The following is a 16,057-nucleotide window of genomic DNA, read 5'->3' as shown; positions in this document are numbered from 1 at the left end:
AGAAAGCAGATGCTCTCTGCCTTCCCCAGAAAAACACAAAATTACAAAATCAGAAAAAACATATTTGAAACTGCACTTTAAAATCTCCTAGAAATGCAGCTGGCACAAAGAATAGTTAGTTTCACTACACAATTAGGGACAGAGGAGGCATTAGCTTGCACAATTAGTGTGTCTTTTTAAATAGAATAGACTAGGTGACAGGTAAGTGTGTACCAAGGACGAGGGACTCATGACACTAGTAGGGCAGAATTTCTATAGGTGGGGTCATGGTGCAGCGTACCCATAGGTAGGAAAGTCATGTGTCAGGCATGCACCAGGCCGGTAGGCAGCAAATAAATGCAGAGCAAATGTGTCTTGCAGAAGAAACATAAAGTGACAAGATGTCATTCTAAAATTGCACCAGCAGAGAATTCAGCTTGCTGCTTTAAGAAAAGCCCAGTTAAGCACTCTCCACCAAATACAGTTAATTCAAAGAAAATGCTGTAGTCGGCTAGATGGTTGCTATATCAAGGAATTTCAAGGCCGGGGCTTTGCAGGGAGTGCACATGGTGGTACAAGATATTATTGTGTTCAGTCAGCTGTCAGCTAAATTGAGTTACAAGGACACAGTAAACCGGTTCAAGTTTATAACATCCCAGGTGATCAGAAGCATTTGACAGATTAATGTATTCTGCAACCAGCTTGGCGTGACAGAAGGAGAAAAAAGTGGTTAAAGAAAAAACAACTAAATGCTGCGATGAAATCTTAGCAGGGTAAGAGCAGGATGACTTACAAAATGTTTTATTCATAAATCTGTCAAGAGCAGGATGGCTATCATGGAATGTGAACAAGGCCTTGAGCCTCAGTGATCTCATGACATGGGAGGTAAATATGGGCTATATGATTTATTTAAAATATGGTGACACGCTTGGCCCTCCCTCTCTCTTACCTAGATAAACATGTCATTATGCAGCCAGTTCATGGATAGTGTGACCTCATTATACCCGATTATCACATGTCTTTTTTCAATGCAGAAGTTATTTAGGGCCTACCAATTAATTTCCAGAGATGAGGTAACACACTGTTTTAGGGGAAGGTCCATGGGTGGGATATTAGAAGTCGATTGTCCAATCCCTAGTTGTGCACATATAGGTTCCACATGTAGCTTTGTAGGGGAAGCTAATGTGCAGGAGCATATAGTTTCTATAACTCTGACATCACAATGACTCATTCATGTTATATAAACTCCTGTTTTCTGTTCAAACGTTGGATTATTCTGGAGTGAGAGCTTGGCTTTTAATCTTCTTTTTTTACCCAGTTTATTTCAATAAACTATTTACCTTGCATTTGGCACACCACAACCACTCTGTGTTGTCTCTTTTTTGACAAACATCAGTTAGAGGGCAATTTGTGACCCTCTTATCAGCATGGCCTCCAGAAGGTAGATGATTATCACATGCTGGCACAAAGATGAGTTTGAAAAGATGTGTTATTTCCGGTGTGAGGATCCTTCCCCCCAGAATTATTGCCCACCCACCCCTTGCTCAGAAATTAAAAAGGCAGCTATCTCCTAGAAGACAATGAACTGATGCATACAATGAAGAAAATGTGACTTAATTTCCTTACTTCACAAACAGGGCGTCGTCCACACTCTCTCGAATGTCTTGTAGGACTTCAATGGTGGCAGTAAAAGCAAGTTTGGCTGCATCCTGGTGAAGGTGAAACTGGGGTGACATGGCCGGTGATGTGGTATCCTTGTTAATTCCAGGACGTGGTGGGTCGGTTCCTCCCCCGCCATGGGCGCATTTCCCATCTGGAACTGCAAATAAACATTTAGATACCCTTTGTTGAATAGGGAGAAATAGCCCGCTGGCCCAAATGATGTCAAGTATCGCTCAAACCTACCTGCGGAATCTGGGTATCCACTGGTCAGCTTTGCTGACTTAAGTATGGTTTGCAGGATTGGGTTACAGCCTACTGAGGCGACACACAGGCCACACGTTTTCTCCGTTGTGCCTGAATGTGCATGCGGAAAGAAAGGGCTGGTTGTAAATATAACACAATATGAACTGCAGTTAAAAAAACATTGTTGCTCAATAAGGCACTTGTCGAGATTGATACAAGGATAAACCTTTGTCAGAGCTTCAGAGGTAAGAAACAGTAGCTTAATTTATAACTGTAATTTTAACCCTTGGAATGCTGAGAGAGCCTTCACATTTGACAATCTACAAGCTGTAAGACTGGCATAGCCTGCAGAATATTTTGAATGATTCACATGGAGGCTACCAGGACTGCTGAGAGTATCTGTAGCCAATTCTACATGACCACCCATGAGGATTTATGTAGTGACACATTTTATATACTTGTATAAACCATATATTATGAAGAGCTAGGCTAGTAATAAAAGCTTTTTAGACCTCGATCTTGGGCCAAATCAGGAGTTATGGGCCCATGTACATCTTTAAATGCACTCGCTGCACTGGGGCCTTTAACTCATGTTTTAGGGGCCCTAACTCCCGGTACAGACATCGGGCTGGATTTATAAAGCTTAATCATAACCCTTGGAATGGGACAGTGTGGGGAGCAGAGAGACTGCAAAACATGGCAGCCGGGGAAAGGCTCTGCTGGCCTGAATGGAATACAGGGTTTACAGCATACTCTGCCTGTGTACCTGGCCACCTGATTGGCTAGCATTGCTCCCCTTTGTGCTAAAGGCTGGCATAAGACTTTTGTCCCAAAATTATGTTGGCTCTCCTTTGTCTTTCCTTGTTTCAGACTGAACACAGTACCCTCATTGGGTACTGTGGTGTTCCTCAGGGGGTCTAACCTCTGACCCTGGCTTTTCAACCAATACCTGGCTACTCTCGCCTATTGCATTTCCATGTTTTGCTCAAATTTCCAGTGCTATGTTGATGACACCCAACTAATTTTCAGGCTTCCTTCAGCCATCTCCTCTCCTTCCCTCATCTCTGATTGCCTAATCGTCATTCAAAATTGGTGCACCGCAACCAGTCTTTGTCTAAATGCAAACAAGACCGAGATCCTCCTCATTGGTACACCTTCACCATCCGTTCCCCTCACTCTCTGGCCGGCCTCCCTTGACCTTCCTCCTACCCCTACCTGCGAGGCCAAGGACCTTGGGGTCATCTTGGACTCCTCACTTTCCTTCTTCGCACAGATCTCTGACGTCTCTAAAAAGTCTAACTTCTTAGTGCACCTCCTCAGAGGTACTCTGACTTTCCTCTCCTTCCCTCAGAAGCTCACTGTCTCCCAAGCTCTGGTTCTCTCTAGGTTGGACTATTGTAACATCCTCTTTCTAAATCTACCTGCCTCCTCTCTCCGCCCTTTACAACTAATCCAGAACAGGACTGCAAGACGTGTCCTTGGCCTCAAGCCCTGGGATCGTATCTCTCTAGCTCTGAAATCCCTTTATTGGCTCCCAGTGGATGCAAGGATTAAATTTAAAACCCTCTGCATTGTCCGCAAGGCTTTCTGGGGCCTGGGTCTAAAATACCTCCAACTATCCCTCTGTAAATACCTCCCCACTCGAGCCCTCCGCTCCTCTACTTCTAACTCCCTCAGGGTCAGTAGTTTTTCAAAGAAACATGCATCTCTGTCATCGGCTGGGGCCTCCCTTTGGAACAGCCTCCCTGCCTCCCTGAAACTTGGGGGAAACCATCTCCGGTTCTGGAAGCACCTCAAGTCCTTCCTCTTCGGTTCTGCCTTTGACACTCTCCTCCCCTGCTGATCTGTTTTCTCTCTCAGCACCGTGCACCTGGCCACCCTCTGTCCTTCGGGCCCAGGAACCCGCTCACCTTGCCACCCTCCTGCACTGCCTTCGTGCCACACCTTGCACTGGGGTATGTATCTCTATCCATACTTCCCCCACCCTCTTTTCTTTTGCACTTATCAGATATACCCTATCTGCTTAACCTAGGACCGGCCACTGCTGGCTGCACTATCACTTTTTATTTATTTATTTATCTATTCTACTTATTGTTTATTACTCTGTCCTCTCCTCTTTTCCGCACTTTCCACCTCTCCCCGTCCATGCACGTTCCCCCTTTTCCCTCTCCTATGCACTTGCACGTTCTCAATGTCACTGGGTCTAGTAAGATCGTTGTTCTTGTTCTCCCCTGTTTCCCTCCATTTGCATGGTCATGCTCTGAAACACTTGTGTACGAGCGCAATATAAATAAAATATCATATCGTATCATATCATTGGATGGAATGATCAAATAGCAATTATTCCCCTCTCCGCGGACTATACCACGTGTAACATCCCCTTGCCCTAAAGACCCTTACCGACAAGGGGCGTCACCACTTTTTAAAGGTACTTGGAATGTGGCATTGCTGCTTCAATAGACCATACATGAGCCAGTGGTTTATGCAAATGTCCGCACAACCTATGCCGGCATATAACCTAAGTGTTCCGAAGTTGCCTTCTGCCTTATGCTCCTACCCCCTGGGTGACGTCACCAAAAGTAAACCAAATGTGTTTGTATTTATTTAGATTTATGAAGCACTTTTTCCAAAGCACAGAACAATTTTAATAAGAAACGTTGCGCCTTGAAACACTTGTGTATAGGCGCGTTATAAATGCCATATCATATTATATCATACAATAATAATAACGGGCAATGGTAATGAATTAATTCATGCAATAAGAAGGAGGGTATACAAATCATGTATTAGAAAGAGATTAAAGAAGGTGAGCTTTGAGACGGGTTTGAAAGATGCTCAGAGAGGAGGATGAGTGAATGGGGTAGGAAAGAGCATTCCTGGGCTTGGGGGCGAGGAGTGAAAAGGAACAGAAAGGGGTCAAGAGTAGGTTTTTTCAGAATGCGTGTGATAACAGCGTGCTTGAAGGAAGGCAGCTAGAGTTAGAAAGAGAAAGGTCGATGAGAGACAAGGAAAATAGGAACTGAGATGAGGATAGACTCAAGGGATAAAATAAGGTGGGAGTAGATCAACAGGGGAGGCAGTGGGAGGGGTGCGAGTAAGAAGGGCAGCAGTATCGAGCTCGCTAAGTGGGCAGAAAGAGGAGAGCGAGTGGGGGAGTAAGAAAAGCAGAAGAAGACGGGATGGTGGAGGGAAAAGAGGAACTTAGATGTAAAATAGTTGGCAAAGTCATAAGAAGAGAGTGATTTGGAGAGCAAGGAGAGATGTTAGAAGAGGATATGAGGTTGATAGGAGAGAGAAAGAGAAAGCTTGTATAAATTTCGCTTTTTGAACGTCACTACGGGCTGATCATAGGACGAGTGCCAAGAGGATAGAGGTGTAAGATCAGAAGGAGTCTGAGATTTCTTCCATCATCGCTCACCATTGTAAGGAGTGCTATGGAGGACAGTGAGAGCGGGGATAAGTCGGAGTTGTAGGAGTTTTCGAGAGGGAGAGAATGGTCAAGAGGGGTAAATGGAGTCTAGGGAAGGGAGAATAGAAGTGTGAAGAGAGGCGGCAGTATTATCTGGGGACGAGAGGTATAGCTAGTAAAGGAGGGACGAGAACAGTGGAGAGAGGTCAAGAAAGAGAGGGGGGCTCGAATGAACGACCATTGCAGCAAGTGAAGGTGGATGCAGTGGGCAAGTAGAGTGTGAGTGGACGGAGGGGGTGAAAGAAAGGAGAAAGAGGTCAGAAGAGGGAATAGGATGATCAGTGATGGCGGTAGTAGAAGAGGGAAGTGAAGAGAAGACAGGATCAAGAAAGCCGCCAGAAATATAAGATAGAGGGAGGGGATTAGATTTAGATGATAAGCTTCCATGAAGGAAAGAAAAAGGGATGCAGAATGAGTAGTTAGGAGGGGGAGATTAAAGTCACTGAGTATGACGAAGGACAAGGAGAGGTGGAAGAAGGGATGATAATAGAGAGCCGAGGTCATTGCACAAATTACAGATGGGACCAAGGGGTCTATAGATTACTAGCAAACCCTCTGGCAGAGGTCTAGAAAAAGGACTGTGATATTCAAAGGAAGAGAAATGAGAGCGATCAGGAGGAGGCCAAGAAAGGGTCCAGAGAGACTGTTAAACTCTCCCAGGGCCCCGCCTCGGTCAGCGGCACCAGGGGTGTGGGAGAAATGAGAGCGATCAGGAGGGGGCGAAGAAAGGCTCCAGGAAGACTGTTAAACTCTCCCAGGGCCCCGCCTCAGCCAGCAGCACAGGGGTGTGGGAGAAATGAGAGCGATCAGGAGGAGGCCAAGAAAGGGTCCAGAGAGACTGTTAAACTCTCCGAGGGCCCTGCCTGGGCCAGAGGCACCAGGGGTGTGGAAGAAATGAGAGCGATCAGGAGGGGGTGAAGAAAGGGTCCAGGAAGACTGTTAAACTCTCCCAGGGCCCCGCCTCGGCCAGCAGCACCAGGGGTGTGGGAGAAATGAGAGCGATCAGGAGGGGGCGAAGAAAGGGTCCAGGAAGACTGTTAAACTCTCCCAGGGCCCCGCCTTGGCCAGCGGCACCAGGGGTGTGGGAGAAATGAGAGCGATCAGGAGAAGGCCAAGAAAGGGTCCAGAGAGACTGTTTAACTCTCCCAGGGCACCGCCTTGGCCAGCGGCACCCGGGGTATGGGAGAAATGAGTAGAGGAAGTGAGAAGAGAGGCAGGAGTGATAGTATTGTGTGGGGCAGTCCAGGTCTCGGGCAGGCAGAGAAATTGAAGATTGCAACGAAGTAGTATGTTAAGCTACTGAGCCTCATCATAGCACAGAGTCTACCATTTGCATGGCTTCCTAGCCCTTTGGGTCCTGTCAGAAAAAACGGCACAATTGTGAGTGGGTTTGTGGAAACAAAACACTACAGTAAATGGAAGGCCTGTTTAAAGTTCTGAAGGTGGTCAGTGCAGTGGCGGAGCCAGGGGGCTGCCGGGGTAGGGGAGGCACCGATCCCCACCCAGGCGCCCTCTGGTGCCCAGAGCGCCCCCACCCTCCCGCTGGAGCTATATTAACGACCTCCCCCTTGTACCAAAAGCTGGCTCCGCTACTGGGGATGCTGAGTGGCCCGCTCGCGGAGCAGAAAGAGAGTGGTGGTTTGGAGAGGCCTCTGTGGTGACCAGCAACAGTGAATGCGTTCTTAACTGCAGACAAAAGACTGAGACCAGAAAAGTACATAGGCGGTTTGAAAGAGAAGCACACAGACCTGCAATCGTGCCCAGGATTTCATTGTGTGAGGTCAGGCCTTTGTTGGTGCTGTCGACATTTCCCAGCTCAATCCAATTGCTGTGACTGTAAAAGTCCTGAAATTCAGAAAACATGTCGACTGAAATCATAAAGGTTAAACAACACACTTTGGAACCAGTCTGGGTTGGAGTGGGAACCAATAGCAGCCCTGGAAAATAGTGTCAGTCCAGCCCCATATTACAGCTAGCACGAGAAGCATCGAGCGGACCTCTCATTGGCGCCAAGAAGGAAAAGGGCAAGATGGTGCATTTTGAGAGTAAAAAGTCATAGGTTTTAGAGCACAGTTCATGTCCTACCAGTGCACCAAGCCCTCCAGCGGAAGCGAGCACACGCAAGAGCTCACGCAGCAATACATAATGTGTCATGCTCATTCAGGTACGCAGGGCCATATCATCATGGAATGAACCTTCTTTTTCCTTACCTCCTGCTAAAGACTAATAGCAACCAGCCCCAGTGCCATCTCCAGCCCCACATTGCAGCACGAGTGTTTCAGTACTCCAGGCTTTCTGTGATCCTTACCAGTGCAGTGGACTCAAGAGGCATGCCGGGCTTCTGTGTGCTTGCGTGTATAACCCCAGGTTTCATTTCTCTACCTGCTGTATGTCTAAGGGTAGCCTTAGGAATTTCTGTGTGTGTGTTTGTGATCCCAGAAACACTCTGCTTACCTGCAATGCATGTAAAAATAGAAGCCTCCATGGTGTGTATGTGTCTACAAAATCCCACAATTACTGTGAATAACAGAAGTGGGTGTTCCCAGTCTCCCATCACCGTGATGTTTGTCCGAGTGTGCAATCTCCATCTTGCATTGACTGAGTGTTTGCAGGTGCGAATGTTTAATCCAAGATACAGGGACCGCCACCATCCTGGTTATGGAGGATGCTTTACACAATTTGGGCAAAGGAGACGCCTGCTCACTTGTCCTACTCAACCTCTCTGCCGCCTTTGATACCAGTGAACACAAAGCCCTCATCCTGACTCTTTGCATGGGCTTTGACAGACCAGCAGTGGTTGGTCTCCTACTGCTCCAACAGAGGCCAGTTCATCCAGATGGTACCCAACAGATCCCAGCGCGGTCCACGAACATGTGGAGTTCCATAAGGCTCCATCTTGTCCCCTGTCATCTTCAATCGCCATAAAGAACCTCCGGGGGGAGGATTCTGATCCAACACCAGCACGAAGATAGACCAACATACAGATGACAATCAGCTTAACCTAAAGATGAATTGCATCAATGACATCCGTCAACGGTCGCTCATCCAAGTCTTGATGTCAAGCACTGACATGAAGCTCAACCCAACAACCAGATCAAATTCATTACCCTTGGAAACCTCACCAAGCATGTCCAAGTCCGAATTGACACACTGCCTTGAAGCTTGACACATTCACACTTCAACGCTCACCCAGTGAAAAATCTCTTGTCTTTACCATCCACTGTGACCCCTGATTCAAAATACATAATGACAAGAAGACCAAGGCAGAATGAATACTGGCTGATGTTCCTCCCCAAAGTCATGCCTTTCATTCCTTCCCCGGGTTTAAGAACAGTTGTTCAAGCCTTGGTCATCACCTACCTGAACATTGGTAACACCCTACTTGCCTTAGCGGCAGGTGCCACCTTGGCCCCAAGCCATACCTTGGTCCAGCAGGCTGTACAGCACACCTCGTCACAGGACTAAGATAATTCAACCCTTCAACCCCCACTACCTCATCATCAAGGAGCTGCACTGGATCTCCCGATCATCACCCATCATGTTCAAGACATCCTGGATCACCAACTAAGCCCCCATAACCAAAACACCACTTTACCTGGCCGAGAGACTTACCATTCCACCTCGACATGTGCAGTTTGGCATATTAAAAGCACCAGGGCTAAAATTGCCCTAGTGCTAAAAATATACATTTCTGATGCATTTTTGCATCAGGGCAGAGTGCGCCCAAGTGCTAATGCCATTCCGTAATTAGCACTGGGGCAAACTTTGCCCTGGTGCAAAAATGTAGTGAAAATGCATGTTTTTGCACTATGCAATTTTTTCCCTGGTGCTTTTAATATGCCAAACTGCACTTGTCGAGGTGCAAAGGTGTGTCCCAGTGTTTTTAAAAATAGGGCAAACTTTGCCCTAGTGCTAATACTGTACAAACTTTGCAATTGCACCGGTGCAAAGTTTCTATATTCTGGCCCCTGGAGTCTGTGTGTAACACATCTCTTTTACTGCATGTATGAGGGTGCCTATTGCCAGACTGCAGCGTGCGGAATAGACCTCACTGTGTGTGTGTGTGTGTGTGTGTGTGTGCGTATGTGTGTGTGTGTGTGTCTGTGTGTGTGTAGGATTCTCTCCGCATACCTGCAGTGTGTGTAGAAGTACTCCCAGGTTGACTCTGGCTGCGTTGTACTTTTCCTTTATGATGTTGGCGATGGTTTGCTTTTTCTTCTCGAGTATTAACAGTTTGGCTTCCTTGATCTTCTCGGCCTCGCTGTGGCTCTTAGCGTCGTTGGGGAAGAGAAAGTCCACCTCGTTGTTACTCCGGATGATTTCATCGAGCGCCATTTTGAATCTCTTTGTGGAGACTGGAGCCCCATAGTACAATTTGAACAATTCCTCTGCCACCAGTTCGCCCTAAGCAACAAGGAAACCAAAACTTAATCAGCACTACTGCCTGAGTTGAAAAACGTGCGGTCAATTTGCTTGCCTTAACAGTATGTTTGCGTCATCTAAAGCATACTCCACACGCTTCCTAATGCAACACGTCATAAGACAGCGACCATCAACTTTCTATTGTCTACCCCCCTTAGCACTTTCTCTCTTCTCCTTCGCCTAACAACTTGAGGTTGTTTTATTTCTAAATTAGGCTTTTCACCTTATTTGCATAAAGCATTTCTATCTATTTATTATTTTTTTCCAATGCCCTTAAGACACAAAAGGTATGCTCTAGTGTTTTACAACAATGTACAGTTCAAAAGCATTTAAAAATCATGCCACATATCTACAACAGTAAAATGTTCCCACCATGATGAAGTTCATTACTCAGCACCCATGGCCCACCGCACCTAAAAATACTGTCCCTACAACCAACTTCTCACAGTTGCGGTGGTTCAATATGTGAAACCCTCCAGCATGGTGGGCAGACTACTCCCACTGGGGCTATGTACTGGAGTACAGCCACTGCGCCTTTGAACATTCTACTCTAAGTGCTCAACCATGCTGGAGGGTTTCACATATTGAACCACCACAACCGTGAGAACGTTACTTACTATTGACAAGATTACAGGGCCTCACTAATCAGGCATTTTATAATACTTGACCTTGCCTTGACGAAGACAGTTTTGTTGAAACATGTGTTTGCTGACGGCCTGAACTGTTAATGAACATAGAAGTAAATTACAGATAACCAAGAGCATGAAGCTATTTGTGTTGATTTATATTGAACAGAATTGCAGTTTAGAAACCTTTCTTGCTATTGGAATGTGATTACTTAGGCTAGCGCAATCATCCAGAGGCACCCTGCGTCCTTTCTTATTTACCTCTTGGGGCTGGGAGCGAGCCTGAAGGCTCTGGCGGTGCAGCAAGCCTGACTACACCCCAGGACACCAAGCACACAGAGAGTCGGATCTACCCACATTACTTAACCTGTAAACTCCCTGTGACTCACTTCACATGAGGTACTTCACATTCTCGTGTTAATGAGTTCCCCCACTTCTTTTTTCAGGACTTGTACCTTGGGCGAATGTGTTAAAAAGCTTTAACTTTTCCAAGCTTGTCTCACAACACAGTTACACACGGGTCTATGAGATTACTGCGCATCGGAAATACCGAATGCGAAAAAGTTATTTTTTTCTTCTTTTCGCGCATTTATATGCGGGGGGGGAGACCACCTGCAGCCCCCCCCCATACTACCCACCCTCCACATATAGTTTCTGCTAAATTGGAATTCAGTATTTTCCTGATGCGCAGTGATGGGGTGATACCATTGCACACATTTGGAAGAGCACATCCGGCCCTCAGAGGAGTGACAAAGGTGCCAGAAATGCATTCCCAGACTCAAAGCGCAACAAGCATTATAACCTCAGAATCCAGACAAAACTCCAAAATAAATGAAAATACGAAAGAGATCTGGCAGTAAACAAAAGGAAATGTACAGATTAAGCAAGATATGTTATGTGCAGGTCCCGAATGATTTTGGAAGATGACACCCAAGGAGTTTAGCAGAGAAGGCAAATGGAGGCGCCACGCTCTCCACTGTCAGGTCCTGCATCGCAGTCCCCCACACAGTTTACATGGCTGCTTGATTAGCAGCACAATTCCGTTTTGGATGCATTTAGTTGTGAGATATGCCAATAGGTTTAGCTCAGAAAGTTAAGCGCTTGCGTCATACTTGGGACCAGCCTGCAGTTTGCAAGTTCGAATCCCAAAGCACTACCCTTTTGGTGGCTGGTAATTTAAATATCAGTATATTGGGTAGTAAGAGCTATCATTACAGTGCTTCACAGCTGGAGGACTCTTTCATGAGTTGCTACCCAAAACCCTGATATTACCGTTAATAGTGGTCGACCGCCAACAACCCAGTTCTCTGAAGGCAACCCCCAACACCTGAAGACCACCTTTGGATGACACCTGCAGTTATAGTGGCGTCTCATCAACATACTGGCAATTCTGGAGCAGACCCTGGGCTTGTATGTTTAATGCTTATCGGAACGTCTGCAAAAGCCGCGCACAACCTGACTTCTCACTCCCTCTGGCAAACACTGTCACCGCTTACCATCCATCGTTAAGATCCCACATGCCATTGTTTTGCAGTCTTTGCACATTATTTCTGTTTGAGATACTGAGCAAACACTCACATCGAAATCCAACATGCATCCTTCACTCTAAGCAGTCTGTAGCCATCTCCTTCCCTAAAGAAGTTCCCTGTGTTGTTCAGGAGTGGAATATCCCCGGCAGACAGGGAGTCTCAGGACCTACTTTCTTTAGTGAACTCTCACTGTCCAATGTTATTTAGAAAAACAAACCTTTGACATTGACAAAACGTTGTCAATTTCACTATGAACCGTTTTATATTCTGGGGCTGCAGGGCTAAGAAAAACAAATATACTTACAATTGGACATGTCATTAAAACGTTTTGTTTACAGATGTATGGTTTATTTGGAGTTCCTTCCCCCACCTGTAAGGAACATATTATTTTATGACTGTACTCAAAGCCAATGTCTATTTCACAGCAAGGAAACAAATGAACAACTTAAAAAAAAAAACTTTGAATTGGAATTGTTGATTGTTTTCCCCCTGAAAAAATAAGTAAGGAATATGAAGGAGGATGTGTAGGACTTTTACTCTACGAAATAAAGATCCTGAAAAATGTTTTGGGCAATTATGATAAAAAAAGTGTTTAACTTTAAATCTAAATGGGGGCTGGTTTTGCTCCAACAAAACAGGTGAAAAGAAACTAAATTAGTTTTTATCAATTGTTTCGAGAAATATAAATCCAAAAGCAACATTGTACTGCTATACAAACCAGTACGTTTTATAACTCGGTTGGAATTGGGATCTTTTTTTAAAAGTTCTTTTTTTTTTGGACTAAATTTGGGGATCTGACAAAAAAATAATTTCGAAAAACACAGTTGCATTTTCGAAATGTCACATGTAGAACTGGTGTATGGCACAGCCTGATAAAGGTTGTACTAGAACCCTGGGGCGGTGAATATCCCTTTCTTATTGGTCAATTTGCGGGTTTATATCATTATAGCTCCAAATTTGGTCTTTGCTTTCTTCAGCTCGGAAAGTTGTGCATTAACAGTGATTCACCCCCTCCAGTGGCCAAAGTGAAAATTACATTTTTCCCAAAACTATCATCCTTTTTCATTTGTTTGTTAGTGAAAAGAATAGCTTACTATAAATAAGCATGACTTATATTTTTGCCATGCTATTGTTCATGTTTTTTAAACTTAAATATCCCCTAAAAACAATATAATAATTTAACATTTTATATTTTTTAATGAACTTTTTTCTCTGACCATGGGTTCTAATAGCTTTTAGTAATATTATGTTTCATGTTTTTTTTTAACTTAAATATTCTATAGGGAATATTCTAGCCCCCAAAAAAACAACGTAATAATAAAAAATATATATTTTTAAAGGAACTTCTTTCTCTTTGGCCATGGGTTCTAATAGCTTTATAGGCCTTGCCCTCGGGCCATACCGTTGGTATCGGCCTTTAACTCAGTCTTCAGGGCCCATAACACCCGGTACGGCTCTTGGGCGAGGTCTATTAAGTTATAGTGAAGCTTCTGTAATGAAAGGGACTTTACAAATGGTCTACACACTGCTACACTTTTGTTAATGATAACAAGTTCACACATTTTACCCACTGTAGAACTTTTCTATGTACAAAATTATGGATGGCAATACTGAATATTTGTTTTTCAGTTTGAAAATATATGAGCACTATTTTAGCGCAGGGGTCTTTAGTAAAATCCCCTTAGTGGGAGCTTCAAGAGTACATTCCTTTGTTTTCCTAAGTAGCCCTGCCCTAAATACAGTACGACTGGCGGACACGCTGTGTGAAATACCCAGTGGCAATGAAGAGACCCTGTGTATGCCCTGTGTGATTAATCACTTTGCACCCAGGCATTCCCCTGCATGGTAAGTATTCGTTCTTCCTAGACAATATTGACAGCACTTCAGGTGCATCCAATGAGGACATGGAGAATATAAAGCATCAGGCTGCAGACCAAGAGCTCTGTTACCTCGCGAGGGAGTCATACACTACATTGCACAGTGTCAGGTAACTTTGTATCGTGGCCCAATATCGCCATTGAGGGATTCCATGACATTATAAACAAGAAGGCCAAAGGCAAAGTAGTTTGTAAATGTCACTCAAACCCACAGGTGACATTATTGGACCACGTTACTCATTACGTACTCTCTTTACATGACATGATAAGTAATATGCAGGCTTCACGATGGCCTAGTCTGTTACTGTAGTTATAAGCCTCTTCTGGCTTTTTGGAGGCCCTCTGATCCTTTTTGGGAAAGTGTTAACTCTTTTTACATCCTCTAGTCATGGCATCTAGTATATGGAAACAAAAAACTATGACTGTTTGCAACACAACCTACGTGGTATATCTCATCCGCTCTAAATGCGGGCGACCATACGTGGGGATGACAACCAGAATGGCAAAAACAAGAATCTTTGAACATCGAAGTTGCATTAAAAACAAAATTGAAAATGCCCCCGTGGTTAACCATTTTTTAGACTTCAACCATGGGTGCAAAGACTTTACTTGGACAATTCGACAAACTTTGGCATGAGGCAAGAACACTAATCCTGATCGTAAATTACTTAAATTAGAACAAGAAATTATCTTTAGGATCAGGAGTGATGTAAATGGTCTCAACGACTCAATTGAATGGCACAAACTTAACAAGTAAATCTGGCACAGAAAGATGCCCGCATGAATATCCGGTTAACCCGACTTCCCGCATGTCTTACCCAGTTCTCTCTATACATTCTTAGAAAAAGTGATTTTGACTCTGTATGTTTAACTATTCTATGTTGTCAAACTTCTCAACTTGCTACATGTAGAAAAGCTTGGTCACTGTTTAACATCTTACATACAGCCCTTGATTAATGTATACTAGCAACAAATCCTTAATGTTCACACTAAGTTGTGGCTCACTGTTGGGCCTCCATCTGGAATTTATGTACATCTCTATATACTAAACTGTGAATATGGTGGACTGATCCTTGCCCACTTGCCTTTTACATTAGACACTGTATTTGATTTGTCTTCCACCTGCCGTTGTCATGTAGTAACACTTCCTGACACTTTTGGTGTTGTCGTTCACCTTGTGACCCTTCTTTTCGACTGTTGTAAATTATACTTAATAGAGACTGGGGCTGGGCCGGAGGGTCTTTAGGGGGACTTACACGTACCCACCGTTCTCTTCTCTTTTCTCTTCAGATTAGAGGTTCTCACACTTTAGTAGGCACCACCGAGGATATTATTCATAATGTCATGCTTTGCGCGATTCACTTCTTGGCTAGATGTTGTCTGGCCCATTAATACATGCACCTTTACCTTTTTTTCCCTCTGAATGCCATTATCCCTAGTGTAGATTTGATTGATTTTTTTGGTAGCGCTGATACTTGACTTCATCTACAGGGCTACTTTACCACTTCTATACCAGGGTGATTAGCCCTGTATCCCTGTATAGGCTCCATCTTAAGATGGCCGCCGTTTTTTCTACTCCAGGATCCTTCCTGGTGTCACTGTCAGCGACGATGGACACATGTCCTGCGTTTCTTAGCAACGGACCTGCTAGCATTTCCATTATATGCCGTGCTGGCCTCGCCCATGGCTAAACTTACTACATCTCCGTAGACCCGTCGGCGCATCACACGCTTACTTCTCTGTACTCTGTTCCAACCTAGGTAAGCGATTTTCTTTAAAAACACGCTTGTGCATTGGTTGCAAGTGGTTTACACCTCGATCCAATGATAACGTGGCAGATGTTTTTCTGCTCCTTTTTGCAGCGGGATCACTGACCGCAGCTTGCAGAACGCTCGGTTTCTTGTTACAAGCCCATGCATTCTTGCCAGCGCACTAAGGTATTTATCCTTGTTCTGCTATATCCATATATATCCCGAAGGATGTAACTTAAACACTGATTTTAGATTTATTTTTAGACCAGACAGATTTATACGATCCTGACACATGTAAGGTCCTCTCGCATCAGTACCCGTTTCCTACTTAGAGAGCCACTGCAATCGTCTATAAGATGTTTGGCCTCCCCTAAGGTACTTTTGGCCTTCCTCCTCTCTCCCTCTTTCTCTTTTGTATTGCCCTTCTACCAATCCCTTGAGAAACTGTTTGTCTACGTGCAAACTGCCATAGTAATTATAGCTGTCCCGGTTACCTTTC

General features: G+C 44.7%; 1 protein-coding gene across 2 annotated transcripts in view; it reads right to left on the bottom strand.

Moving 5' to 3' along the window:
- The window catches only part of LOC138531972 (von Willebrand factor A domain-containing protein 7-like), a 174,756-nt gene that overhangs the window by 108,672 nt on the left and 50,027 nt on the right, over window positions 1-16,057 (bottom strand). For both annotated transcript variants that reach the window (XM_069641028.1, XM_069641027.1), the window contains exons 3-6: window positions 9,485-9,757; window positions 7,102-7,198; window positions 1,885-1,995; window positions 1,606-1,798 (exon numbers count right to left, since the gene is read on the bottom strand). In XM_069641028.1, coding sequence (XP_069497129.1) covers window positions 1,606-1,798; window positions 1,885-1,995; window positions 7,102-7,198; window positions 9,485-9,757 — 674 coding nt within the window. The remainder of the gene's footprint in view (window positions 1-1,605; window positions 1,799-1,884; window positions 1,996-7,101; window positions 7,199-9,484; window positions 9,758-16,057) is intronic.

This window comes from Ambystoma mexicanum, chromosome 1q, assembly GCF_040938575.1.
Source record: "Ambystoma mexicanum isolate Mex_15411 chromosome 1q, UKY_AmexF1_1, whole genome shotgun sequence".
Taxonomy (NCBI): domain Eukaryota; kingdom Metazoa; phylum Chordata; class Amphibia; order Caudata; family Ambystomatidae; genus Ambystoma; species Ambystoma mexicanum.
Note: the sequence above shows the minus strand (reverse complement) of the source record. Positions and strands in the feature narration are given on the sequence as shown.